The sequence below is a fragment of the Muscardinus avellanarius genome (genome assembly GCF_963383645.1).
Source record: "Muscardinus avellanarius genome assembly, chromosome: 10".
Lineage (NCBI taxonomy): Eukaryota > Metazoa > Chordata > Mammalia > Rodentia > Gliridae > Muscardinus > Muscardinus avellanarius.
Genome location: NC_137796.1, coordinates 58,305,240 through 58,332,164, shown reverse-complemented (window position 1 = coordinate 58,332,164; position 26,925 = coordinate 58,305,240). Strand labels below are relative to the sequence as shown.

Here is a 26,925-nt window from a genome sequence, read left to right as displayed (position 1 = left end):
GTGGCTTGAAAGTAGAATGCTCCTCCCTGGTTCAATCCCAAGTACAAAAAAAAAAAAAATATATATATATATATATATATATATATATATATATATATATATATATATATATATATATAGGGTTCTGGGGTAACAAAGCCATGTGCAAAACTCATTCATGTCATTTGATCTTGCATAAGCACAGTGGCAGGTGCGTTGTGTGTGATGAGTAGTTATTCTCATCCTCACCATTATACTTGTGGTTAAAATGCTAGGTTTCAGCTGGGGTGGTGACACATCTGGAATCTCAGTACATGGTAGGCTTAGACATGAGGGTTGCAGGTTCAGGGTCAGCTACAGCAATGTAGTGAGACTGTCAGCCATCTACTGAGACCCTGTTTCAAAACAGAAACTAAAAAGGTCTAGGGGTATAGCTCAGCGGTAGAATGCCCCTCAGTTCAGTCCCCAGTCCAAAAGAAAATGCTGGGTTTCAGTCTTTCGTTGACACAAATGCACCCCTCATACACACACCACCCCAGATTGTCTTCCTGAGAAATACTGTGCTAGGGTGCAGGAACAGCCTCAGCAAGGTTGAAGTTGCGGGGGGGGGGGGGGGCTGAATGTGCAAGGCCAAGGGGGTTCCAAGGGGAGGGAGAGGAGCACCCCCAGGGGGCCTCCAAAGCCGGGCTGAGGGGCCTCCCCTCCCCATCCTGCCCCTAGCTAGAGCAGCTGCTGAGGCCCCCAGCAGGGGGAGCCCCTGGGTTAGAGCTGCTCCAGTCTGTCTAATAGGATCACACACAGACTGGAAGCCCCGTCTTTTCCTGAAGACCTACAAGAGCCCTTGACTGTCTGGTTTTGTCTACACCCCAGCTCCCATCCAAGTCCCTTGTGCCTGAAATGGAGGATGAGGACGAGGAGGACGACTCAGAAGATGCCATCAATGAGTTTGATTTCCTGGGCTCAGGAGAGGATGGGGAGGGCTCCCCAGACCCTCGGCGTTGTACTGGAGAGGGGAACCCACATGAGCTGGGTGAGTTGAGGACCATCTGGCCTGCCTCCATTTGTCTTCCTCCAGGATGGAGACAGTCCTGGCCCTTGCACACACAGATGCCTGCAGCTGCTTCCTGCTAGGTCTCCACCGGATGGATATACTTCCGAGAGGGAGGGGCAGTGTCCAGGCCCTCACCCTTCCCTGGAAACTCCCTCTTTGTGGGGCCACAGCCAGGCCGCTCTTCTGGAGCCAGGCTTTAGGCCTTCCATGCCTGAGTGCAAGGCAGAGACAGGATGAGGGACCCGGTGGGGGAGAGGCAGGTGGGGCAGGGCTGCGTCTTCCTCCCTGGCCCGGGACTCTCAGCCAGGAGGGCTCTTGAGTCATATGGGTGGGTGGCTGGGGACAGCTCAGGGTAGGGCAGGGACTTGCCCACCGCCCCACAGAGGGTCCCCATCAACCTCAGTTTCCTCTGTATCCTAGGACCAGAGCCTCACAGGCCCCACAGTTGCAGGAGGCCTGTGGCATTGGGGAGGGTATCTCCCTTGAGAGGCTGGGTAGGAACTGGGGTTGACTCCTGCGTTGTGTCTTGTCCCTGCAGAAAGCCGCCGGGTCAAACTCCAGGGAATTCTGGCTGACCTTCGGGATGTGGATGGGCTGCCCCCGAAAGTGACTGGCCCGCCTCCTGGCACACCCCAGCCCCGGCCCCACGAAGGTAAACCCCCATGCCCCAGTCCCTTGGGGCCCATGGCAGAGGGAGGCTGCAGAGCGTCTGTGTCCTCAGGGGCAAGGCCCAGCCTCTAGTCTGCAGCCTCCCTGTCCCAAAAGTTCGTCTGTCTGTCTCTGTCTCCCTCTCTTTTTGTCTGTCCTACCCTGTCTGTCTCTGTCTCTTCCTTTCCAGCTGTGATTCTTGATCTTGTCCTCCCCTTATCTTTCTTTCTTGCTCCTTATCTCTCTCTCTGCCTCTTTACCTTTCTCTCTTTCCCTGGCCCTCTCTGCCCCTCCCTCCCCTCCCCCTACCAGGTTCCTTTGGCTTCTCCTCAGACGTTTTCATCATGGACACTATCGGGGGCGGGGAGGTGAGCCTGGGGGACTTGGCAGATCTCACCGTCACCAACGACAACGACCTCAGCTGTGATGTAAGTTCTTGGGGTGTCTACCAGGCATCAAACGCAGTGCTAGTTCTTGCCTAAGTAGGGATTCTGTGAGGCCATAACCCAGCCCCGGGAGGTGGCTTCACCTCATTTTATGGAGAGGTACAAAGCAGATACACCGAAGGACTGACTCTAATCATTGAAGTGTACAGCCCAGAGAGTCTGGAGCTGGGGACTCAGTACCAGGCTCCTCATTCAGCAGCCCCCCATGCCTGGAGATTGAGGATGGGGCTGGGACGATGGCCTCAAGCCAGAACCCTATACTTGGGCCATTCTACAGTGCATAAGCATCTGGGCCACGAGGGACCCTTGTGGTCAGCATTCTGAGCCTGAGTGCCACCGTCAGGCCTCTGGGGTGGGCACGTGTGTGCTTTGTCCCAGGCAGAGCAGGACCTTGAGGGATTGGTGGGTCCAACAAGGTGGGGCATGGTGTGGAAAGCAGAAGTGAGGCCATGCGTGGGGCCTCTTCAGGAAAGCGGGGAGGGGCCTGGGAGGCCACACTGGTACAGAGCCTCTGGCTTGAAGGAATGGAGGCCGAGGCGGGAGCCTGTGGTAGGCTGAGCCACAGCCTGGGGCAAACACTCAACCTTGCCTGACAGTTTGTCTTTTCTAAGCATGGCCTTCCTGGGGTCCCCTTTTGCTGAGCACCACCACATTCAGGGCTCACGTAGGTCCTCAGGGAATCTCCCACAGGGCCTGTTGATTCTGCTCCTAGTCGCGTGCCCCCCCCCCATTTATTGCCTTCATCTTCATGGATGTCTGGTCTTTCTCTGAGGCCTCGTGGCTTCTTTTTCTTCTTTTTTTTTTTTATAGTAATAGGGATGTAACCTGGGGACTCCCTCCAAGCTAGACCCCCCAGCCATTTTATTTTTTGCTTGGGAACAAGGTCACGCTAGGTTACTGAGAGTTTTGCTACTTGCTGGGGCTATCCTCGAACTTGTGATCCTTCTCTCTTGGCCTCCCAAATACTGGGATTACAGGCATGGGCCACCATGCCCGGCTTCATGACTTCTTAACTGATCTCTCTTCAGCTACTCTTACCTTCTCCTAATCCGAGCCTCTCTAATAAACCTCCTTGGGGTGGCCAATCAAGCCATGTCACTCTCTTGCTCTGAGCGCTTTTGTGGTCCTCTTTTCCCTGAGGCTTTTTCTCAGGATGGAGGGCAGACTTCTGACGTGGCTCATCATTCTGGCTCCTGCAACCTCTGGGCTCATCTACCCCTCATCCTCTTACTTCGCGCAGCCCAGCTGCCATGTCTCAGGCTCTGGACCTGCCCTTGCCCCTCCTGCCTCTGCACCTTCCACTTCCTTCTCAGTCCTCTCCCCTTACCTAGTTTTATTTCAGTCCTGTTCACTTATCACTGCCTCAGGGAAGCCCATTTGTTCCTGCGGAGGCATCTAGGCTGCCTTGTGCCCCTCCTCCTGCACGTCTGATTCATAATGTGGTGTGTGCACACAGGATCAGCCTGTCTCCCTTGAGCCCCTCTGAACCGGAGACCCTGTGGGGTCAGGCCCACCTTTCTCTCCCCAGAACCTGGTACACAGTAGGAACTCTCTGAGGGGTGAAGGGACTTTGCCAGGCACAGAGGAAGAACAACATGACCGGCTAGAGCCAGTCTGGGTGGGGGCAAGAGGGTTCCTGAGGCCTGAGTTCACGAGACTTCTGGGATGGATGAGGGGACACTAAAGCAGCTCTCCCCTCCAGCTGTCTGACAGCAAAGACGCCTTCAAGAAGACGTGGAACCCCAAATTCACCCTGCGCTCCCACTACGATGGCATCCGCTCTCTGGCTTTCCACCACAGCCAGTCGGCGCTGCTCACCGCCTCTGAGGATGGCACGCTGAAGCTCTGGAACCTGCAGAAGGCTGTCACGGCTAAGAAGTGAGGGCGCCTTCCCCGCAGGGGTACCTCTGGGCCCAGGCTGGGGCTCTGAGTGACATTCCCTCCTCTCTCCCCACAGGAATGCTGCGCTGGACGTGGAGCCCATCCATGCCTTCCGGGCTCATAGGTAGGAGGTGCCCGAGCCCGCCAGAGGCCCTGGCTCCCCTGCCCCCGCCCCTCTGTCTTGTATGGCATGAGCCTCTGTGCACCCCCTCCCTCCGGGGCTCCGCATGCCCTAGGCATGGCCCTTCCAAGTTGGAAACCAAGTGGGGGTAGGGAACCAGCCACTTGCCTGAGTGCGACAATCAGGCCCCACATGCTAAATTCCTTTTGGCCATCCTTGAAAAACATTGGTGGAAAACTGGAAGGTGTTGGACATCTTATCTCATGTCCTTTTGCCTGCCTTTGTACCCTTCAGGGGTCCCGTGTTGGCAGTAGCCATGGGCAGCAACAGTGAATACTGTTACAGCGGTGGGGCAGATGCCCGCATCCACAGCTGGAAGATTCCAGATCTCAACATGGACCCCTATGACGGTTATGGTGAGGATCTCAACATGGACCCCTTCCTTCTTTCTTTCACCCCCAGCCCACACAGTGTCTGCCTTGTGCTGATGCCACAGGCGCTGGAGTGTACAGGAAGGGTCTCTGCTTGGCTACTTGGGACAGCGCGATCGGCATGTGGCTGAGGGCCGGGCCCAGCCTTGCTGAAGCTCGCTTGGCCTGACAGCCTCTGTGCTCGGGGGCCAGCTGGGTTTTTCATGGTTGAGTGGAGGGGTTTGGGAGGAAGAAGTAGAGACGGTGAGTGGAGGAGTTCCAGGTGGCAGGTGTTTGGCCTGCATCTTTTGGACTCTTTTGAGAGTTAAGTGGAGAGGTGACAGAATTGACACTTTTACTTCTGCTCAGTGTCTGTCCCCCTTCCCCTTGATGCCACTTGCTCACATGCGTGGCCCTGTGCTGCATTGTGTCGTGGCAGAGCACAGAGGTCTGCCTCCTCTGGAGAAACATGTGCCATTTCAGAGAATAGTCACTCTTTGAAAAGTCAGGGTCAGACCCAGCCCAGTGTGCTGCCACATTTGGGTGTCAGCAGGGTTTGGGCGAGAGCCACCTGTGTGGAGACCAGGAGGCACAGCCTTTGTGCCGAGGCTGTGAGCCATTCTGTAAGAACAGGCCGCTAAGGCCTTCCAGGCCACGGAGCCACACTGTTCCTTCTTCCATTTGGTGGCTCTTCTCAGTAGTGCATTGAGCACCTAACTTCTGGGCCCAGGGGAGACAGCAGTGAACAGGGAAGTTCTCTCTCAGGAGCCTTGGGATCTGCCCAGAAGAGCTAATATTTGGCGTGGGGGCAGCCCTGAGGGGCCAGGGTTCGGGGGTGAAGCTGGGCAAAGGGACAGCTTGGTCCAGCTACCAGGGACCCAGCAGAATGGGAGCCCCTGGATTGTTTCTCATGCCTGGAGCCCTGACATCCTGTTTTCCTCCTTGGGCGGTCCAGACCCAAGTGTGTTGAGCCACGTCTTAGAGGGCCATGGGGATGCTGTGTGGGGCTTGGCCTTCAGTCCCAGCTCTCAGCGCCTGGCCTCCTGCTCTGCCGATGGCACTGTCCGCATCTGGGACCCCAGCAGCAGCAGCCCAGCTTGCCTGTGTACCTTCCCCATGTCCAGCGGTAAGTGGAGGCTCTGGTACCTCACAGTGGCTCAGTACAGAGCCAGAGGCCTGGAGGAAAAGGGGAGCTCCTGAGCACGGCCCTTCGCCCTGGGGCTGGACCAGGTCCCTTGGGTAGCCTTCTCTTCCCTCTGTCCTTAGAACACGGGGTCCCCACCTCAGTGGCCTTCACCAGCATGGAGCCTGCCCAAGTCGTGGCCTCCTTCCGCTCTGGCGACACTGTCCTGTATGACCTAGAGGCTGGCAGCGCCCTCCTCACACTGGAGTCACGGGGGAGCAGTGGTAAGGGAGCTGCCCATGGCCGGGCCAGGCCAGGGTGACTGGGGTCTGAATGCTAGTCAGCTCAGGATGGCCCTGTGCCTCAGGGGCTCTGCAGGCAGGCAGGAAGGTTCTGGGAGGCTGGGGTAGCATACCATGGATGCCTGCTGAAGCAGAGGGAACGTTTTCATGTGTGCCCACAAAGCAGGGCCCAGGTTCTTATCTTGCAGAAGCAGCACTGTGGCCCAGGAGGTCGGGTGGGGATGGTTGGCATCTCTTCATTGCCTCTGTCCTGGTCTCCCTGATTTTCCCTTCGATGTTTTTCCCTCTCCCCCTTTCCTTCTAGGCCCAAGCCAGATCAACCAGGTGGTGAGTCACCCAAACCAGCCCCTCACCATCACCGCCCATGACGACAGGGGAATCCGCTTCCTGGACAATCGGACAGGTGAGGCCCAGCCATTGGCCTGCTTGCTCACCTGTGCTTGAGGGGTGGAGTGCAGCCAACTCCGACCCCAGCATGTCATGTCCACGTTGGAGGCTCTCAGAGCCCCTCCTCCAGCCCCCTCCCTTTCCCAGGCAAGGTCCTGAGTGGGAAGAGGACTTGCCACCACCCTCTCTCCCTCCCTTCAGGTAAATCCGTGCATTCCATGGTTGCCCACCTGGATGCAGTCACCTGCCTAGCCGTGGATCCTAATGGTGTGTTCCTGATGTCAGGAAGTAAGTTGAGATGTCTTGGCTGTCCTTTTCTCACTGGGAAAAGGAAAGTTGGCTGCTGGGTGATGACCCAGAGCCCTGGGGTTGGGGTCTGAGTGGAGTGGGAGGCCGCCAGTGGCTGGAGCGTGGTCATGACTGGCCATGCTGGCCACGGCACAGCTCTGCTCAGAGCTCTCCAGAGGCACTTCACCTGTGTGTGGGCTTTTTTTTTTTTTTTTTTGGTTTTGGTACTGGGGATTGAACCCAGAGGCATTCTACCTCCAAGCTACACCCCCAGCTTGATTTTTTTTTTCTTATTTGGAACAAGGTTTCACTAAGTTGCTGAAAGTTTGCTAAGTTGCCAAGGCTGGCTTTGAACCTGCAATCTTCCTGTCTCCGCCCCCCAAGTACTGGGATTACAAGCGTGAGCCACCATGCTGGCTCAGTTCCTCTCAGTAACCCTCTCCAGTGGGTGGTTTTATCTCCATTTACAGATGTGGGACCTGAGGCTTCAGAGTTTCATAATGTGACCACAACCTAGTAGGTCGTGGGACCAGGCTCCTGTGGGGACTGGAGCACATGGTCCTGTCCTCTGCATGAGGGCTCTGCCGCCCTTGTCAGTGGGGCTGTGCTTGGAAAGGGCAAGCTGGGCTTAGAGGGAGACTGGGCTAGAGCTCCCCAGCGGCTGAGGGCGCCCTCCCAGAAGGGGCTTCCCTGGACTCTGCCTCCCGCATCAAGCCCACCCACATGTGCGAGGTAGTGGTAGAGGCTGTAGGTGGCTCGGAGCCGGTCATGGTTGGGTTCACCTCGTCTCATCCAGGGATGGTATCTGAGCAGCTTGGTTCAGGCCTTGTCCTGTCCCTGCCGATGATGGCAGAAGGTGAGTCTGGGGCTCTGCAGGAAGCACTCCAGCCTGGGAGCTGTGATGCCTGTGGCGGGGGCAAAGCCTCAACCTGGCCTCTACAGCCAGCACCAGCCTCACCCTGACTTACAGGTCAGGCCTTGAGCCCCGAGGTCCCAGCTGGTCTGCCGGCAGTCTCCTCCAGCCTGTCGTCCTAGCTATAGCATTCCCCCCTTGGGGCCCTACTGGCTGACCTCAGCCTGGACAGCTCCCCTCTCCCTCCCACACTATTGTCCTCACTGACCACAGGTAGTAGTGTCTGCTATTTTCTTCCTCCCTGTTTTTTTTTTTTTTGGGGGGGGCAGCTATTTATTTATTTACTTTTTTTTTCTGTGGGACTGGGTATTGAACCCAGGGTCATTCTACCTCAGAGCTATGCCCCCAGCCCTATTTGATTATTTTCAAATAGGGCCTTACTAAGTAGCTGCAACTGGCTGCCTGGAATCTGTGATCCTCCTGTCTTGGCCTCCAAGTACTGGGATTATAAACATACATCACTGTGCTGGGCTTTGTTTGGTTGGTTGGCTTGTGGTTCTGGGGATAGAACCAGGGCCTGGTGCACACCAGGTGGGCACTCTGCCACTGAGCCCTGCCCAGCCCCACCTGCTGTTTTCTTTTCCAGTCTCATACTGCAGTGTCCTCTGGGTGGGGAAGTGTGCCCATTCTGTTGAGTGAACCCCCCAGGGCCTGGTCCACAACAGGTCTCAGTAAATACTTAGTGACTACATGGATGGTTGGCAGGATGGGGACAGAAGTTCTGTTCTTTGGACAGAACAATGGGAGGAAGAGGGCCAGGTCTGAGCAGAGCTTGGTAACACCTATCTGCTCGTACCCCTGTGCAGGCCACGACTGCTCCCTGCGCCTGTGGAGCCTGGACAACAAGACGTGCGTGCAGGAGATCACAGCCCACCGCAAGAAGCACGAGGAGGCCATCCATGCCGTTGCCTGCCACCCCAGCAAGGCTCTCATCGCCAGTGCTGGCGCTGATGCCCTGGCCAAGGTCTTCGTATGATGCCACCTGGCCCCGCCCTAGCCGCCACACTGGCTGGGGAGTGGGCCCAGCAGGTGGAGCTGAGGTGAGGGTGGGCCACTTGTCTTGGATAGGAGGGCGGGTGCTCCTGTGTCCTCGCCCCCAAAGCGCCCTCTCCAGCCCCTTTGCCTGGCACTTCTGGTTGCGCCAAGTCCCACAGGCCTCGGAATGGTATGTGGGGGAGGGGCAAAGGCCCTGAGTGGGGCCATGAAGGTCATGGTGCAGCCTCCCTTTCCTCTGTCGCCTACAGGCAGCCTCCGGCCTCACTCCAGGGATTCAGAGGCCGGCTTCTCCCCACCTGCTGTGGAGCCTGGTGGTGCTAACGGCCCTTTACCCAGGAACGCCTTCCCCAAGCCTCTCACTGGGGGTGGGCCTCTTCCGCGATTGCCCCTCGGGGATGGCCTTGGGGGTTCCACCCACCCCGGGTATCTACTGCCTCCGCAAGGCAGCACAGCCAGGGCCAGAAGTCCTTGGGGATCAGTTTTTCCAAGATGCCAGAAGGTGCCAGGTTTTTCCCTTCAGCCCCTCCCCTCCCTCTCCCTGCAGACCTGATGGGGACTTACTGGGGGAAGTCTCCACATGTCCTCTGCCTGGTCCCCTCCACCTGCTTTCCAGACACTAACCAAGCCTCCAGGGCCAGGACCAGCCTGGGGGAGGTGGCGCCCCACCCTCCCCCACGCCTCCAAGGGCAACCCTCCACAGGGGGGACGGCCTTCTCCAGAGGGCTGTCTCCGCTCGAAGAGCACGGAGGTTGGGCTGGGGGCCCTGGGGCCCCGTAACTCCCTGTATATCTGTATAATAAACGGGATTTTAATGGCACCCGGCCCCGTTATCACTGTGTGATAGTCTGTCGTCTCCTCCCAGCTCCACACTTTCCTCTATTTATTTCACTCTTCGTTTGGGCTCCACCCTCTGCCTGTCCCCTCAGTCCCCCTTGGGTTCCTGTTTATAAGCCCCATCCCCTCTTCCCTGAACTTGTATGTGAAGACTTGTCTCAATAAACCCTTTGGAGTAAGATGGGTGCTGCTGCTGTCTGTTGAGGGGCCCAGGGCTTTGGGGGCAGGATCACGCCTCTGCCTGGGTGGGTGGAGCTTGGGGAGGGGATGCGAGGGGCTGGGGTTTTGTGGTTCAGCGAGGGGGGTAGAGAGGGGCCCAGAGCTCAGCAGGGTGTTGGTGGTGAGTACAGCCCAGGTACTTGTCAGGGAGCACTGGGGACTGAGCCCCCTTCCTTGCCGCACCCACACCTGGGCAGCCAGGAGCAGGAAGGGAAGGTCCCTGGAGGACATGTGGGATCAGTTGGCGTTGGTGTTCCTGTGTCAACCAGGAGCCAGGCCCACTCCCATACTCAGTCCTACTCAGCCCTTTTCCTCTCATTTTACCTCATGACCTTGGAAAGCGAGGCTCATTACCACCCCCATACTGCAGAGGATGAGATGAGGCCAAGCTGCCGCAGGCCTCCAGCAGGGTCTTGGGGAATCTGTCGGTCCCCTCTCCCTTTGCTTGCTCTGAGGCCTCCGCCTCCTCCCAGCCCTCTGTGACACTGATGCCCGTGCCCCCTCTGGCTTGGTGGAGGGCTGTGCCACAATATCCTGGATGAGCCCAGTCCCTGGCAGGCCTCGTGGACACTTGAAGGAAGAAGCCTCTGGACCACACTCTGTCGGCATTTCACTCTGCCTGTCACCTGCCCCGCTGGAAAAAGATGCAAGTGGGCAGATGACTATGGGGTGTGGGAGTCGGGCTGTGGTGCCACGTGGCCTTGCTCCCCCAGCCCTCGGGCCTAGCTTCCCCAGGTGGTGGTTTGGGTTCTTACTCCAGCCTCAGACTTCCTTCCCCACCCCAGCCCCCGGATGTGGTGACAGAATCGACACTACCAACCTCAGCTGCCCCAACAGCCCTGTACCAGGAAGGGGTTCTTGCAACCCTCATCCCTAGCCAGTCCTGCTGGCCCAGGAACTCCGACAGGTGGGTGGCCCGTCTTTATTAGGAGGCCTTTTGGAGTTTCAGCCTGGGTCTTGACCTGTGTCAGTGGAGGGGTCATCTCCAACCTTGTCCCAGGCTTTAGCTTCCACTATTTGATTATGAGCTGGAGAGGAGAAATCAAGTCAGAACTGCTCTTGAAGGGTCTGGGGTGTGTTCAGATGGCTGGCACACAGTAGGCCCTCAACAGATGCTTGATGGGTGACTGAGTGACCAAACCTACACATAACCCCCTGAGCACTGAGGTGCTGTCCTTCTTTCTCTGCTAATTATGACTGACAGCCACTACTCACCAAACTTCTGCTGGGCCCTGGGCACCTGTATAACGGCTCATCAGTCTCCCAGACCCCCTGTGGTCAGTCCTATTGCAATCCCTTCTGACGATGACTGAGGCTGAGGCTTACAGAGGGAATCCTCTACCTAAGATCACATACTGAGAAAGACCTGTGCATGAACCTCAGGGAGGCCGGGCCGGTCCTCTCTTCCTAGTTTTCCCCCAGACCTTTGGAATGCCACCGTCCTCGGGGGTCAAGTGGAAGGGAACGACACCCTCGGCAGCCCCCCTCCAGAAGGCTCCATGCACCTTGACCGTGCTGAGGCTAGACTCTCCGCTCGGTCCTCCCACTTGTGGAATGGGCGGGAGTGATCTGCAGAGGCGACACTCTGGGAAGAGAGAGGCGAAGTCCGGAAAGCGGGCCGGACCCTGTTTCCGACCCTGTCCCCTGCGGTGGGCACCGGATGCAGGCCAGCCGGGCCGGCTGCCCTCCTTAAAGGACCAAGCGCCTGCTGGCGCCTGCCCCCGCCACCTGCAGGCGGGGGAGGGTGGCTGGGCCCTCCCTGGCAGCTCAGGGAACAAAGTTAACTTTCCAGACTTGGGTGTGCAGGGGGGAGGGATCGGTCGGCCCGCCAGCCCTCCGTCTGCCACCCGGGACCCCGGACCCCGCAAAGGAGGCCCAACCCTCAACTCGGACGCCCGGGGCCCGCCCTTCCCTTCCGCCCCCGGCCCGCGCAGGCCCCGCCCCTCCGTGACGTCACCGAGCCCCGCGCCGATTGGCCGACCGCACGGTCGCTCCGGACACTTCCTCCTGGGCCGCCGCCGCCGACTTAAACTTTGAAGGGGGAAAAAAGAGCCACCCACGCTGTGCGACGGTCCCTTGCCCCCCACCCACCCCACCTCCGGTAACGCCCCCTGTCCCGCGGCCCGCGACCGAGCTCTCCTCCAACTTCCGTGACCTGTGAGCGTCCCTCCTTTCTACCCGGCCTGGGGGCCCCTCTGCTCATCCCTGGGCCGGCCGGATCCTGGGATCCACTCGATCCCCAGCAGAGACTCCTGCCCTCTACATCCCAGGTGGCGAATCCCTCGGGCCCTCTTTTTAGCGAGAGCTTCTCGGAGCCACCGGATCCTGGGATTCCCGGCTCCTCTCGCCGAGGGGCCTCTGGATCGCAGTGTCTCCGGATCCCTGTAACCCTGACCTGCTAGGTTTTCCTCTCTGATTTCTTGGAATCTCTCGACCGGTGGTGGCTCCCCCAAACCACTACTTTTCTTCTTTCTGATATCCTGGGACCCCCCGGCTCCGGGTGTGTGATCCACTAGAGTCCTTTTCTCTCTTTTCCCAGGACCCTGTCATCCTCGTGTCCCTCGACGTGCCAGATTTCTCTTCTCGGCTCCCTGCCATCAGTCCTCGTTTTCCCTCGGACCTCAGACCCGGGTTCCCAGGGCTCTCCCAGCCCGACCCGGGTGGCGCCGCGCGGGGCGTCCGGGCCTGCCCCCATGGCCGCCGCCCACTCCCATCCCGCCGGGCTCGGCCTCCCGGGCTCTCCGGGGCCCGGGTCTCCTCCACCCCACGGCGGCTTGGAGCTGCAGTCACCGCCACCGCTGCTGCCCCAGGCCCCCGCCCCGGGCTCCGGGGTCTCCTTCCACATCCAGATCGGCCTGACCCGCGAGTTCGTGCTGCTGCCCCCCGCCTCGGAGCTGGCTCACGTGAAGCAGCTGGCTTGTTCCATCGTGGACCAGAAGGTGAGGGAGAGGGGCTCCCCTCTACAGCCTGGGGAGAGGAGCCTGTGGGAGGGGATCTGGGCAGCTTAAGGGAGAGGCACTGACCCCCAATCACGTCCTCACTCCCACCCGCCTGAGGGAGGCCAGGGCAGGCGTGGGGAGGACCCAAAGGCCTCCCCAAATTGGGCGTCCCTGCATGTTATTGTTTTCTGCAGCCTCTGGGGAGGAAGGGAGGTGCTGCCAGGTGCAGAGTGGGGAGGAAGGGGCAGGTGGGGGCAACAGATGTGGGGGGACCTCTCCATGCAGGTCCATCCCGGCCCTCCCATTTGGTGGAAACTGTAGACACTGAAGCCAGGCTGGCTGTGGTGATCGGGTAACAAGTGTGGGTGCGAAGCTGCCAGGGGCAGATGAGGTCTTAGGGCCCAATCCCTGTCTGTCCCCGTCCTGAGGTGGGTGTGGAAAAGTCACCAGAGGCCCCGAGAACTCAGCCCCCTCTCCTAGGGCAGTGCCCCACTCTGCCCTTAGTTAGCATCAGGGTCCCCAGGGCCTTGGCCCCAGGGGTTGTAGCATGAAGGAACCAGATGGAACTGGATGCCTATCCTAGAATGTCACTTGAGAATAGTGGGCTTCTATGTGGTTCAAATACCAGACTGTAAAAATGTTAATACTGTCCAAACTTAAGCAGTCAGAATACACATCCTAGGTAATTGAATTCCTCTGATGTTCAAGTATTAAGAGTCCTAAATTACTCCATGAGTAACTTAATAAGACTCTGCTTCAAAATAAAAAAATAAAGCTTGGTGTAATTGGTGCACAGTTATAATCCCAGCACTTGGGAGGCTGAGACAGGAGGATCGCAAGTTTGAGGACAACCTCAGCAATGCAGCAAGGATCTCAGCAACCAAGCAAGACCCCGTTTCAAAACAAAACAAAACAAAAAGGTCGGAGGGGGTATATATGTAGCTCAGAGGTAGAATGCTCCTTTCAGGTTCAATCCCCAGTGCCAAAAACAAACTAAAACATTAAGCTGGGCGTGATGCCATATACCTGTAATCCCAGTACTTGGGAGGCTGAGGCAGGAGAATCTGAGTTTTGAGACCAGCCTCAGCAATTTGATGAGACCCTGTTTCAAAATAAAAAGGGCTGGGAATGTAGCTCAGCGTGAGAATGCCCCTGGGTTTAATCTCTAGCACCAGAGGTGGGAGGGAATTGTTGAAATATTAAAACAAGGCTGGAATTTTGGGATTCCTAGGTGTTGAAAAGTAGATTTGGAATCATAGACTGTCAAAATGTTAGATTTTTGGAATGCTGGACTGGTGAAATCTTAGAATGCTCAGGTAGTTAAATATTAGAATCTTAGTTTGTCAGACGCCTAGAACATAAAGCTATTAGGCTACAGCTGATCTAGGTTATGGAGATCCTAAAAATGTTGTGTTAATATGTTAGAATCTAGAATGTGTAATTTCTATAATGTGAACCTGTTGGAACCCCAAAATATCCAAATTCCAGAATTTTCTCAGACCCCTGAAAACGAATCTTTTGTGCTTCAGAGAAGCCTCAGGAACTAGGCCAACTCCTTTATTTTACAGACAAGGAAACTTTAGAGAAAGACTCCCTCCCTGGTGATCAGGGCCAGGGCAACCCTGTGGCCTGTGAACAGACAAGGTTTTGCCCACCAGCCCCTTTCTCCCAAATCTGGTAGACTCAGCTCCCACCCCTGACAGGCGGCTCCACCGGAAACCAGGGGGGACTGGAGACAGATTGTCCTCTGGGTGAAATTCTTTGTCCAACAGCTCAGATGCTCACACTGCCCCCACCAGGCCTCTGCCCTGTGTTTCTTCCCTCTCTGTCCAGGTGCTTTGTGGGGGCCCTTCCCTCCCGCCCTCCCGGTGCCCCACCTGGCCAGTTTCACTTTCTGTTCTACCGGTTTCATTTCCGCCCCCCCCCCAGCTGGGGACCTGGACATCTGGGTCCTTTGAGCCCTGGGTGAGGGGCACCCTCCCTACCTTCAGCTACCCCCCCTTCCAGGAGTCCTAACCCCCTCCCACCAGCTCCCTCTGCCCCAGTGCTGGGCCCTGAGCCAGGTAGCTGGGACAATAGATCCAGGAAGGAAGCTGGGGTGGGGGTGGCGGCGGACAGGGGAGGGGGTGCTCACTCAGAGAGGAGGTGCCCCCCAGCTCTGGAAAATTCGAGGTGTCCCCAGCTCTCGCCCTCTCTCAGCGCTCTCTCCAGCAGGCACACCTGGAGCCCTGGCAACCTGCCTGCCCAGCCGAGCGAGCGGAGCCGGGGTTGGGAGGGTCCCGGCAGGAAGCGGGGGGCTGCGGGGTCCGCTGGGTTTCCGGGGAAAACCGCCGCCCTGCCCTGGGAGGGTTCAGCTGCAGGCGGCCGAGCTCTTCCGTCGCCACCTCCCTCTCCCGCCCCGCAGTTTCCCGAGTGTGGCTTCTACGGACTTTACGACAAGATCTTGCTCTTCAAACATGACCCCACGTCCGCAAACCTCCTGCAGCTGGTGCGCTCCGCCGGGGACATCCAGGAGGGCGACCTGGTGGAGGTGGTGCTGTCCGGTGAGGGGTGGGACCTCGGCCGGGGGCGGGGCATCTGCAGAAAGGGGGCGGGGGATTGGACTCAGCCCCGGCACTGTGGAGTCCTCTGGAGGGGCCCAACATTGGGGAGATGTATCCTAAGGTATTCACCCAGACCACAGCACCCAGGATCCACAGGAACAGGGGCGAATCTCCCGAACCTAAGGCTGATGGAAAGGAGCCTGGCGCCCATTAGCACTGTACTGTGTTTCTGAAGCACAGAGACAGGAGGATCGCAGGTTCAAGACTAGCCTCAGCAATTTAGTGAGACTCTCAGTAAACTGATAGGACCCTGTTTCAAAACAAGAAGTTAAAAAGGGCTGGAGGTATAGCCTGGAGGTAGACAGGTCCCTGGGTTCAATCCCTGTGCTGGTATCAGGAAAGAGAGAGAGAGGGAGAGGGAGAGGGAGAGGGAGAGGGAGAGGGAGAGGGAGAGGGAGGAAGGAAGGGTCGGGAACCCAGGAGGGTATCCCAGGGACTTTGGAAGACTGATCTATATCAGTCATTATGCTGATAACGTGGTTTGTGCAGTATGAAGATCTCGATAGGTGCCATTTCCTGGACCAATGTTATATTTGTTACACTTGAATATAAAGGTAAAAATGTTCTGATACCCTGGGGCTCAATAGCATACACCGGTACTCCCAGTGCATAGGAGACTGAGACTGGAGGGTTGCAAGTTCAAGGCCAGCCTCAGCAACTTAACAAAACCCTCAGCTAAACTTAGTGAGACCCTGTTTTGTTTGTTTGCTTGTTTCTTTCTCTCTCTCCCTCTTTCTTTCCTTCTTTTTCTTTCTTTCGTACTGGGGATTGAACCCTGAGGCACTCTACCTCCAAGCTACACCTCTTGCCCTATCTATCTATCTATCTATTTATTTAGGTACTGGGGATTGGACCCAGGGGCATTCTGCTTCCGATTGACACCCCCAGTCCTATTTTTTATTCCTTATTTTGACACAGGGTCTCACTAAGTTGCAGAGACCTCACAAAGTAGCTGAGGCTGGCTGCAAACCTGCAATCCTGCTGTCTCGGCCTCCCAAATACTGGGATTACAAGCATGCACCAACACACCCAGCTACCCCAGCCTATCTTACTTTTTTTTTTTCTTTTTTTTTTTTTTCTGCAGTACTAAGGGCATTCTGCCTCTGAGCTACACCCCAGCCCTATATTTTATTCTTTATTTTGAAATATGGTCTCACTGATTTGCAAAGGGTCGCACTAAGTAGCTGAGGCTGTCCATGAACCGCGATCCTCCTGTCTCAGCCTCCCAAATGCTGAGATTACAAGTGTGTGCTATCACACCTGGCTTTTTACTTTTTTTTTTTTGGTGGTACTGGGGGTAGAACCCAGAAGCTTTCTACCTCCGGGCTATACTCCCAGACCTATTTTCTATTTTATTTGGAAACAGAGTCTCACTAAGTTGCCGAGAGCCTCACTAAGTAGCTGAGGCTGGCTTCGAACCCGTGCGATCCTCCTGTCTCAGCCTCCCAAGCGCGGGGATTACAAGCGTGCGCCACCACGCCCGGCTTTTTACTTTTCATTTTGAAACACAACCTCACTGAGTGGATGAGTCTCACTACTTGCTGAGGCTGTCCTCAAACCTTCAATCCTCCTGTCTCAACCTACCAAATACTGGGGTTACAAGCGTGCACCACTATGCCTCGCTGAGACCCTGTTCCAAAATAAAAAATAAAATAGGCCTAGGGGAGCCAGGCGTGGTGGCACACACTTGTAATCCCAGTTCTTGAGAGGCTGAGACAGGAGGATCCATGTTCACAGTCAGCTTTCGATACTTAAGTGAGGCCCTCTGCAATTTAGGGAGACCCCGTTTCAAAATAAAGAATAAAATAAATAGGGCTGGAGGTGTAGCTCACAGGTAGAATGTTCCTGAGTTCAATCCCCAGTACTGAAAAACAAACAAACAAATAAATAGGCCTAGGGGCAGAGGTCAGAGGTAGCTTCCCCACAAAACCTGGGTTCAATCCCCTGTGCGATTAAAAAGAAAAAGGAGATGGTGGATGGTCTTGCTATATTGCTGAGGCTGTCCGAATCCCTGGACTCAAGTGATCTTCCTGCCTCAGGCTTTAGACTAGTTGGGACTATAGGCAGATGTCCCTGGTTCCTGTATATTTCATTACTTCAGATTTTCAGAGAGGCAGTAAGTATGGTGTGGATGGCATGAACTCTGGAACCTGGGTTCAAATTCCATGACTATCTGTGTGGCCTGGGGCAAGTTGCTTCTCCTATCAGTGCTGCAATTTTCTCATGGAGAAAATGGGGATGATCAAGCCGGGTGTGGTGGCGCACACTCGTGATCCCAGTATTTGGGAGGCTGAGACAGGAGGATTGCAGGTTCAAAGCCAGCCCTGGCAACTTAGGCTCTCAGCAACCTACTGAGACCCTGTTCCCAAATAAGAAATAAAATTGGGCCGAGAGTATAGCTCGGAGGTAGAATGGTAGGATGCCCCTGGGTTCCATCCCCAGTACCAAAAAAAAAAAAAAAGAGGATGATCACAAGATGTACTCCACAAGGCTCTTGGGATGGCTAATATTTGCATATTTTTATTTTTATTCTATTTTTGTAGTATCTGGGATTCAACTCAGGGACTCTCTACCACTATATTCCCAGACTTGGTTTTTTTGTTTGTTTGAATTTTGAGATAGGGGCTCACTAAGTTGCTGGGGTTGGCCTCCAACTTGTGATCCTCCTGCTTCAACCTCCCTAGTTGTTAGCTGGTACACCCACAGCCCTTTTTAATTCTTAAGCTTTTAATTTTGAAACAGGGTCTCACTAAGTTGCTGAGCCGGCCTTGAACTTGCCATCCTCCTGTCTCAGCCTCCCAAGTACTCCAGTTATAGGTGTGGGCCACCATGCCCGCCTCCATCTTAGCCCATTTCAGGGCACACTCCAGTAGTGTTAACTACATGCACAGCAACCAACCTCAAGAACTGTTTTAACTTTGCCAAAATGACACTGTTGGCTCATTAAATAAGTTCCTATTTCGCCTCCACCCCGGTCCCTGGTGTAGTCTTGTAGGTGTTTTGCCCAGTGGTGGAGCTGGGCTTTGAACCCACGCAAGTAGAGAGAGGAAATGAAGGAAAGAAGGAAGGAAGGAAGGGAAGAAAGGAAGGAGGGAGGGAAGGAGGAAACCTTGCAACCGGGAGGCCTGTAGGAAACCCGGGAACGGGGGCGGGGTTGGAACAGCCTTGGCCCCCTGGTTCCAGCTTGCGCCCCTCTGCTGCCCGCAGCCTCGGCCACCTTCGAGGACTTCCAGATTCGCCCTCACGCCCTCACGGTGCACTCCTACCGAGCGCCAGCCTTCTGCGACCACTGCGGGGAGATGCTTTTTGGTCTGGTCCGCCAAGGCCTCAAGTGCGACGGTGAGTGGACCAGGGGTGGAGGCGGGACCGGGCAAGCTGAGGCCCTGAGTTTTGGGAGAAGGAACAGGCTGGAGGTAGGAGTGAAGTTAGAGGTGGAGCCTAGGAGGGGGGCTCGGAGAGAAAGGTGAGGTTTCTGGGGCGGAGCTAGGGGAGGATGGGGCGGGGCTGAGCTCTGGGGGGGGCGGGGCCTACTCAGAATTCACTTGCCCTGCGAGAGAGCTTGGGGGATAAGTGATGGGGCTCTGGGGAGAGGGCAGGCTTCCTCTGTCAGGAATCTGGGAGAGAGAAAGGACCAGTCGGAGATAATAACAAGAGATAATAGTAAGAGTTTTATAGTCAACCGTTAATCCCAGTACTTGGGAGACTGAGACAGAAGGATCGCAGGTTCGAGGTCAACCTCAGCAATTTAGTGAGACTCTCAGCTCCTTAGACCATTTCAAGATAAAAAATTTAAGCCGGCATGGTGGTGCACACAGTACTTGGGAGGCTGGGACAGGAGGATTGCAGGTTCGACACCAGCCTCAGCTAAGTTATGTGAGGCCCTCAGCAACTTAGTGAGACTTTGTGTGTGTGTGTGTGTGTGTGTGTGTGTGTGTGTGTGTGTGTTACTGGGTGTGGAACACAGAGGCTTTCTACCTCTGGGCTATACTCCCAGACCTATTTTATATTTTATTTGGAAACTGTCTCACTAAGTAGCTGGGGCTGGCTTTGAATCCGAGTGATCCTCATGTCTCAGCCTCCCAAGCGCGGGGATTATAAGCGTGCCCACCACGCCCGGTGAAACCTTGTTTCAAAAAAAAGAATAAAAAATAGGGCTGGAGGTGTAGCTCAGAGGTAAAATGCCCCTAGGCTCAATTCCCAGCACCGCAAAATAAATAAATAAATGAATAAATAAATGAATGAATAAATAATAAATAAATAAATAAATAAATAAATAAATAAATAAATAGAGCTGGGGGTATAGCTTGGAGATAGTATGCTCCTGGGTTCAGTCTTCAGCACCCTCTCCTTTCCAAAAAGATTTATCTGAAAAAAATTGGTTGCCAATTAGCTGTCCTGCCCAGATCTGCAGGGCAGCCTGTTGGGAAGGACAGGCAGGAACTCTCGGGCACAAGCTACTGTCCACAGGCAGAAATCTTTTATCAGGAAGTCTCAGCTTCTCTCTTCAAGCCTTTCAATTAATTTAATCCGGCCCATCATGAAGTAGGCTAATCAGCCTCTCTAACTGGTCATAGACTTTATTTATTTATTATTTTTTTTGCGGGTCTGGGGATGGAACCCAGGGGCATTTGACCTTTGAGCTGCACCCCCTGCCCTATTTTTTATGCTTTATTTTGAAACCGGGTCTCACTGAGTTGCGGAGGGCCTCACTAAGTAGCTGAGGCTGTCCGCGAACCGCGATCCTCCAGGCCTTAGCCTCCCGAATGCTGGGATTACAAGCGTGAGCCCCCATGCCCGGCTTGATCATAGACTTTATTTTTTATTTTTATTTTTATTTATTTTTTTTTTTTTGTGGGTCTGGGGATGGAACTCAGGGGCATTCTACCTCCGAGCTACACCCCCTGCCCTATTTTTTATTCTTTATTTTGAAACCGGGTCTCACTGAATTGCAGAGGGCCTCACTACGTAGCTGAGGCTGTCTACGAACCGCGATCCTCCAGTCTCAGCCTCCTGAATGCTGGGATTACAAGCGTGCGCCCCCACGCCCAGCTTGATCATAGACTTTAATCCCATCTACAAAATACCTTCCCAGCACCCCTAGATTAGTGTGAGAGCCACTGTTTAGGGCACTGTCCTGGCCAAGTTGACACACAGAGCTGACTGTCAAAGTCCACTGCTAGGACAGATAGAACAGAATATCACAGGCTGAGCTGGGCACAGTGATGATACCTATAATCCCAGTGCTTGGGAGGCTAAGGCAAGGAGGATCATAGGTTCCAAGACTCAGAAATTTAAAGAGACCCTCGGCAATTTAGCCAGACTGTTTCAAAACAAAAAATAAAAAGCGCCAGTAGTGTAGGTCAGAAGTAGAATGCCCGGGTACAATCCCCGGTACCATCCCCCCCAAAAAAATTACCAGTATAGCACAGGCTGGGTAGCTACATTATGGAGCAAGACATTTCCAGAAAAGGGGCACAGAGGGAAGTCAGAGCAGGTGTGGGGAGTGAAGTCTAGGGAGAGGGGTGGAGCTGGGGTGGAGTTCTGGAGTGGGAAGGGTTAGGGTAAATGTGAGGCCCAGTGTGCAATCCGGGATGGATTACAAAATGGAATTAAGAACAGGTCTGGAAGCCGGGCGTGGGTGGCGCACACTTGTAATCCCAGCATTCTGGAGGCTGAGACCATAGGATCGCGGTTTGAGGACAGCCTCAGCTACTTAGTGAGGCCCTCTGCAACTCAGTGAGACCCTGTTTCAAAATAAAGCATAAAAAATAGGGCAGAGGATGTAGCTTGGAGGTCAAATGCCCCGGGTTCCATCCCATGACACACACACACACACATACACACACACACAGAACAGGTCTGGGATTTATGACTCAAGGGGTATAGTGCTTTTTAGAGGAGATTGTGTATGGGGAGAGTTGCAGGGGCAAGTCTTGTTCAGAAGGGGCGACGGGCCTAAGAGGGGTGTAAGCTGTGTCTCTGACCTCTGGCGCCCCCCGCAGGCTGCGGGCTGAACTACCACAAGCGCTGCGCCTTCAGCATCCCCAACAACTGCAGCGGTGCTCGCAAGCGGCGCCTGTCGTCCACGTCGCTGGCCAGTGGCCATTCTGTGCGCCTCGGCAGCTCGGAGTCCCTGCCCTGCACGGCCGAGGAGCTGGTGAGGAGCTGCGGAGCACGGTGAGTTGGTGGCTGATGGGCCCGAGCGTGGGCAACGCACTGATAAGGTCCTTTCCTCCCTCACGCTCCGCAGAGCCGTAGCACCACCGACCTCCTGCCTAGACGGCCGCCCTCCTCGTCCTCCTCAGCCTCGTTCTACACGGGCCGCCCCATTGAGCTGGACAAGATGCTGCTCTCCAAGGTCAAAGTGCCGCACACCTTCCTCATCCACAGCTACACGCGGCCTACCGTTTGCCAGGCTTGCAAGAAACTTCTCAAAGGCCTCTTCCGCCAGGGCCTGCAGTGCAAAGGTCAGTGGGGCCTCAACAGGGAGACCGGACCACCCCACACCCCTAGTCTGGACTTGTGGCCGAATGTGAATCTCAGGGAGATTTTTTTTTCTTCTTAATTTGGGAATGGAACCCAGGGGCATTACTTCCGAGCTGTACCTTCAGACTGTTTTACATTTTATTTGGAAACAGGGTCTCACCAAATTGCTGAGAGCCTCACTAAGTTGCTGAGGCTGGCTTGAACCTGCGATCCTCCTGTCGCAGCCTTCCAAGTACTGGGATTACAGGCATGGCCCACTACCACGCCCGGCTCTTGGGGAGTTTTTTTTGTTTTTTAATTTTTTTTTGTGGGTCTGGAGATGGAACTCGGGTGCATTCGACCTCTGAGCTACACCCACAGCCCTATTTTTTATTCTTTATTTTGAAGTCGGGTCTCACTGAGTTGCAGAGGGCCTCACTAAGTAGCTGAGGCTGTCTGCGAACTGCAGTCCTCCGGTCTCAGCCTCCCGAATGAATGCTGGGATTACGAGTGTGCGCCACCATGCCCAGCTTCTCAGGGACTCTTTTTTTTTTTTTTTTTTGCGCGGTATTGAGGATGGAACCCAGGGGCCAGGGGCATTCTACCTCTGAGCTACACGCCCAGCCCTATTATTTATTTATTTATTTATTTATTTATTTATTTATTTATTTTATTTTGGTGGCACTAGGGATGGGACCCAGAGGCATTCTACTTTGAGTTACATACCCACATACCCAGCTCTATTTTTTTTTTTTTTTTTTTTTGGTGCTGGAGATTGGACCCAGGGGTATACGACCTCTGGTCTACACCCCTGGTCCTATCTTATTATTTGTTTTAAATTTTGAAATAAGGACATGCTAAGTTGCCAAGGCTGGCTCATACCTGCAGTCCTCCTGTCGCAGGCCCCCAAGTATTCAGTGTTGACTGTTACGAGCACAAGGCCTCAAGGAGAGGAATGCTCTGAATGTTGTCATTCTAGAACTTACGGAATCCTAGGATCTTGGAAGTCTAGGTTCATAGGCACTCTAGAACTTTAGGATTCTGGAATAAGAGAACCTGAGAAGAACCTGAGAAACATAGGATTCAGGAATTCTGGAATCAGAATTTAACTAAAATCACCCAGAACGTTAGGCCATACATCTAAAACTAATGAATTATAGATTTTCAGAACATTGGAATTTATTTGTTTGTTTGTTTGTTTGTTTGTTTATGGTACTGGGGATGGAACCCAGGGGCATTCTACCTCTGAATTAAACCCCCAGTCCTATGTTTTAGTCTTTTTATTTATTTTTTTGTTTTTATTTTTGTTATTTTATTTTATTTTTGTGGTACAGGGGATGGAACCCAGGGGCATTCTACCTTTTAGTTACATCCTCAGCCCTATATTTTATTCTTTATTTTGAAACAGGGTCTTACTGAGTTGCAAAGGGCCTTAGTAAGTAGCTGAGGCTATCCGTGAACCATGATCCTCCTGTCTTAGCCTCCTAAATGCTAGGATTACAAGCGTGTGCCACCATGCCCGGCTTTCTTTTAATTTTTTTTTTGGGGGGGGCTACTGGGGATGGAACCCAGGGGCATTCTACCTCCAAGCTACACCCCCAGCCCTATTTTTTTATTCTTTATTTTGAAACAGGGTCTCACTGAGTTGCAAAGGGCCTAAGTAGCTGAGGCTGGCCACTAACTGTGATCCTCCTGTCTTAGCCTCCCAAATGCTGGGATTACAAGCGTGAGCCACCATGCCTGGCTTTTATTTTTTGAAACAGGGTCTCACTGAGTTGTGAAGGGCCTTGCTAAGTAGCTGAGGCTGTCCACCAATCCCAATCCTCCAGTCTCCACCTCCCGAATGCTGGAATTACAAGTGTACACCACCAGCCACCAGTGTGCACCATTACCCTTGGCCTTATTCTTAATTTTGAAACAAGGTTTCACTAAGTTGCAGAGGGCCTCACTAAGTAGCTGAGGCTTTCCTGGAATGCAATTCTCCTGTCTCAGCCTCCCAAATACTGGGATTACAAGCATGTGTTACCATGCCTGGCTAAAACCTTGTTTTATTTATTTATTTGTTTGTTTGTTTGTTTATTTTTGGTGGTGGTGGTGGTTCTGGGGTTCCTGGAAGCTCTTCTACCTCCAGGCTACACCCCTAGACCTATTCTTATACTATTTTATTTGGAAACAGGGTCTCTTAAACCAGCAGGGCTGGCTTCGAACCTGTGCGATCCTCCTGTCTCTGCCTCCCAAGCTCGGGGATTACAAGCATATGCCACCATACCCGGCTGCAGACCTTGTTTTATTTTATTTATTTTTTATTTTTTATTTTTGGTGGTACTGGGATTCCTGGAAGCCCTTCTACCTATGGGCTACACTCCCAGACCTATTTTATATTTTTTTATTTGGAAACAGGGTCTCTTAAGCCAGCGAGGCTGGCTCCAAACCAGTGCAATCCTCCTGTCTCTGCCTCCCAAGCACGGGGATTACAAGCGTGCGCCACCACACCCGGCAAGACCTTGTTTTTTTTTTTTTTTTTTAAAAAAAAAATATGCTCGAGCTGTAGCTCAGAATGTCCCTAGGTTCAGTCCTTAAAACCACAAAAAGAAAAAAAAAAAAAACAACTCTGTGAAGTTCAAAGTCTAGAGGCCTTGAATGTTAGAACCCACCACATTCTAAATTTTAGGAGTCTAGGTTAATGGAAACCTACAACCGTAGAGCGTAGATTCTTAGAGTTATAAGGGTCTTGTGTCTCCCTGATTTATTCTCTCCATAGTTGGGGAAACTGTGGCTCAAAATGGGGGAACAAAAAGGGAGAGCCAAACTGGGCATAGTGGTGCACAACGGTAATCCTAGTACCTGAGAGGCTGAAACAGGAGGATCACAGGTTTGAGCAGGTCCTGTTTCAAAATAAATTATAAAGTAGACCTGGGAGTGGGGGTGCAGCTCAGAGGTAGAATGCCCCTGTGTACAATCACCAGTACTATAAACCATAAACACACACACACACACACACACACACATACACACACACACACACACACACACCCCCCTAGGAACAAGAGCAGACTGGAGCCTGGGGTTTAGAACTGAAGGTTTGCCAGGCATGGTGGTGCACGCTTGTAATCCCAGTACTTGGGAGGCTGAAACAGGAGGATGGCGGTTTGCAGACATCCTCAGCTACTTAGTGAGGCCCTGTGCAACTCATTGAGACCCTGTTTCAAAACAAAGAATAAAAATATAGGGCTGGGGGTGTAGCTCGGGGGTAGAATGCCCCTGGGTTCCATCCCCAGTAACACACACACAAAAGAAGCGAAGGTTTGACCCGTTAAGGTAACCTCTCTTCCCCTCCCACCCTCCCTGCTGCCTGTCCTCCTACCAGACTGCAAGTTTAACTGTCACAAGCGCTGTGCCACCCGCGTCCCTAACGACTGTCTGGGGGAGGCCCTCATCAACGGAGGTAAGAAGCTGGAGGGCCCCAGTGGGCAGGGCAGGGGCAGGACCAGGCGCAGGCCCTTCTGACAGCCTGTCCCCTCAGATGTGCCCATGGAGGAGGCCACCGATTACAGTGAGACTGACAAGAGCGCGCTCATGGATGAGTCGGACGACTCCGGAGTCATCCCAGGCTCCCACTCTGAGAACGCCCTGCATGCCAATGAGGAGGAGGAAGGCGAGGGAGGCAAGGCCCAGAGGTATCGTGGGCCCCAAGTAGGTCTTCCCCATACCTCAACCTCCCCATCTCTACAATGGGCCAGCACCAACTCTGGTGGCAGTTTACCTGGTTCCTAAGGCAAGCCTTTTATGTTTGTTTGTTGTGGTACTGAGGATTGAACCCAGGGCATTCTGTCTTCCAGCTACACCTCCAGCTCTGGTTTTTGTTTTTTTTTTTTTTTTTGTTTTGTTTTTTGTGGTAATGGGGTTGGAACCTAGGGGCATTCTACCTCTGAGCTACACCCCTAGCCCTATTTTTATTCTTTATTTTTGAAACAGGGTCTCACTGTGTTGCAAAGGTCTTCACAAAGTAAGAACTGAGGCTGTCTTCGAACTGTGATCCTTCTGTCTCAGCCTCCCAAATGCTGGGACTACAGACGTGCGCCACCACGTCCCACTTCCTCCAGCCCTATTTATTCAAACTTGTGATCCTCCTGTTTCAGCCTCCCAGGCACTGAGATTACAGGCATGTGCCACCATACCTGGCCAAGAGGCAAGCCTTTGAAAGCACCCAAACTACTTATTTATTTATTTATTTAGCAGTACTAAGGATTGAACCCAGAGGCATTCTATCCGAGCTACACCCTCAGCCCTTTTTCTTTTTCTTTTCTTTTTTTTTTTTTTTTTTTTCTGTAGGTCTGGGGCTGGAATGCAGGGGCATTCAACCTCCAAACTATACCCCCTGCCCTAGTTTTTATTCTTTATTTTGAAACAGGGTCTCACTGAATTCCAAAGGGCCTCACTAAGTAGTAGCTGAGACTATCCTCGATTCGCAATTCTCCCATCTCAGCCTCCCTAATGCTGGGATTAAAGCGTGCACCACCACGCCTGGCTCAAAACACCTCCTATTTTCTATTCTTTATTTTTGAAACAGGGTCTCACTGCGAGGCAAAGGGCCTCACTAAGTAGCTGAGGCTGTCTGGAAACCTTAATCCTCCAGTCTTGGTCTCCCAAATGCTGGGATTACAAGTGTGCACCACCATGCCTGGCTGCTAACCTTATTTTAATAGACCTTTTTTTTAAGTTTTAATAGGGGCCGGGATGTAGCTCAGTGGCAAAGTGCCTGCTTTGCAGATGTTGTGCTCTGGGTCCGACCCCTGGTTCCAAAAAATGATTTTAAAAAAGCTGGGCGTAGCCGGGCATGGTGGCGCACGCTTGTAATCCCCGCACTTGGGAGGCAGAGACAGGAGGATCGCGCAGGTTCGAAGCCAGCCGCGCGCGCTGGCTTAGGAGATCCTGTTTCCAAATAAAAATGTAAAAATAGGTCTGGGAGTGTAGCCGAGAGGTAGAAGGGCTTCCAGGAACCCCAGTACCAAAGGAAAAAAAAAAAAAAAAAAAGCTGGGCGTAGTGGTGCACACTTGTAGTCCCAGCGCTTGGGAGGCTGAGACAGGAGGGTCGCACAGGTTCGAAACCAGCCTCAGCTATTTAGTGAGGCTCTCAGCGACTTAGTGAGACCCTGTTTCCAAATAAAATATAAAATAGGTCTGGGAGTATAGCCCAGAGGTAGAGAACCCCTGGGTTCCACCCCCAATATACAACAAAAAAAGATTTAAAAAAAAAGTTTTAATAGGTACTTGGGAGGATGAGACAGAAAGGTCTCAGGTTCCAGCTCAGTCTCAGCAG

The 26,925-nt window shown here is 53.8% G+C and overlaps 2 protein-coding genes across 3 annotated transcripts in view; both read left to right on the top strand.

Moving 5' to 3' along the window:
- The window catches only part of STRN4 (striatin 4), a gene marked incomplete at both ends in the record, with an annotated part of 31,015 nt that extends 22,490 nt beyond the window's left edge, over positions 1–8,525 (top strand). Inside the window, 11 exons of one of the 2 annotated variants that reach the window (XM_080702092.1) lie at positions 850–1,009; positions 1,569–1,682; positions 2,012–2,106; positions 3,827–4,002; positions 4,082–4,129; positions 4,421–4,542; positions 5,492–5,662; positions 5,803–5,943; positions 6,266–6,364; positions 6,550–6,636; positions 8,356–8,525. In XM_080702092.1, the coding sequence (XP_080558218.1) occupies positions 850–1,009; positions 1,569–1,682; positions 2,012–2,106; positions 3,827–4,002; positions 4,082–4,129; positions 4,421–4,542; positions 5,492–5,662; positions 5,803–5,943; positions 6,266–6,364; positions 6,550–6,636; positions 8,356–8,525 (1,383 nt within the window). Of the gene's footprint in view, positions 1–849; positions 1,010–1,568; positions 1,683–1,990; positions 2,107–3,826; positions 4,003–4,081; positions 4,130–4,420; positions 4,543–5,491; positions 5,663–5,802; positions 5,944–6,265; positions 6,365–6,549; positions 6,637–8,355 lie in introns of both variants that reach the window. The other variant, XM_080702091.1, reaches the window with a different exon arrangement.
- A 3,766-nt stretch (positions 8,526–12,291) lies between these two features.
- PRKD2 (protein kinase D2) overlaps positions 12,292–26,925 on the top strand; it is a gene marked incomplete at both ends in the record, with an annotated part of 38,749 nt that continues 24,115 nt past the window's right edge. The window contains 7 exons of the mRNA XM_080704063.1: positions 12,292–12,537; positions 14,942–15,080; positions 18,348–18,479; positions 21,143–21,297; positions 21,391–21,607; positions 24,973–25,050; positions 25,129–25,282. Coding sequence (XP_080560189.1) covers positions 12,292–12,537; positions 14,942–15,080; positions 18,348–18,479; positions 21,143–21,297; positions 21,391–21,607; positions 24,973–25,050; positions 25,129–25,282 — 1,121 coding nt within the window. The remainder of the gene's footprint in view (positions 12,538–14,941; positions 15,081–18,347; positions 18,480–21,142; positions 21,298–21,390; positions 21,608–24,972; positions 25,051–25,128; positions 25,283–26,925) is intronic.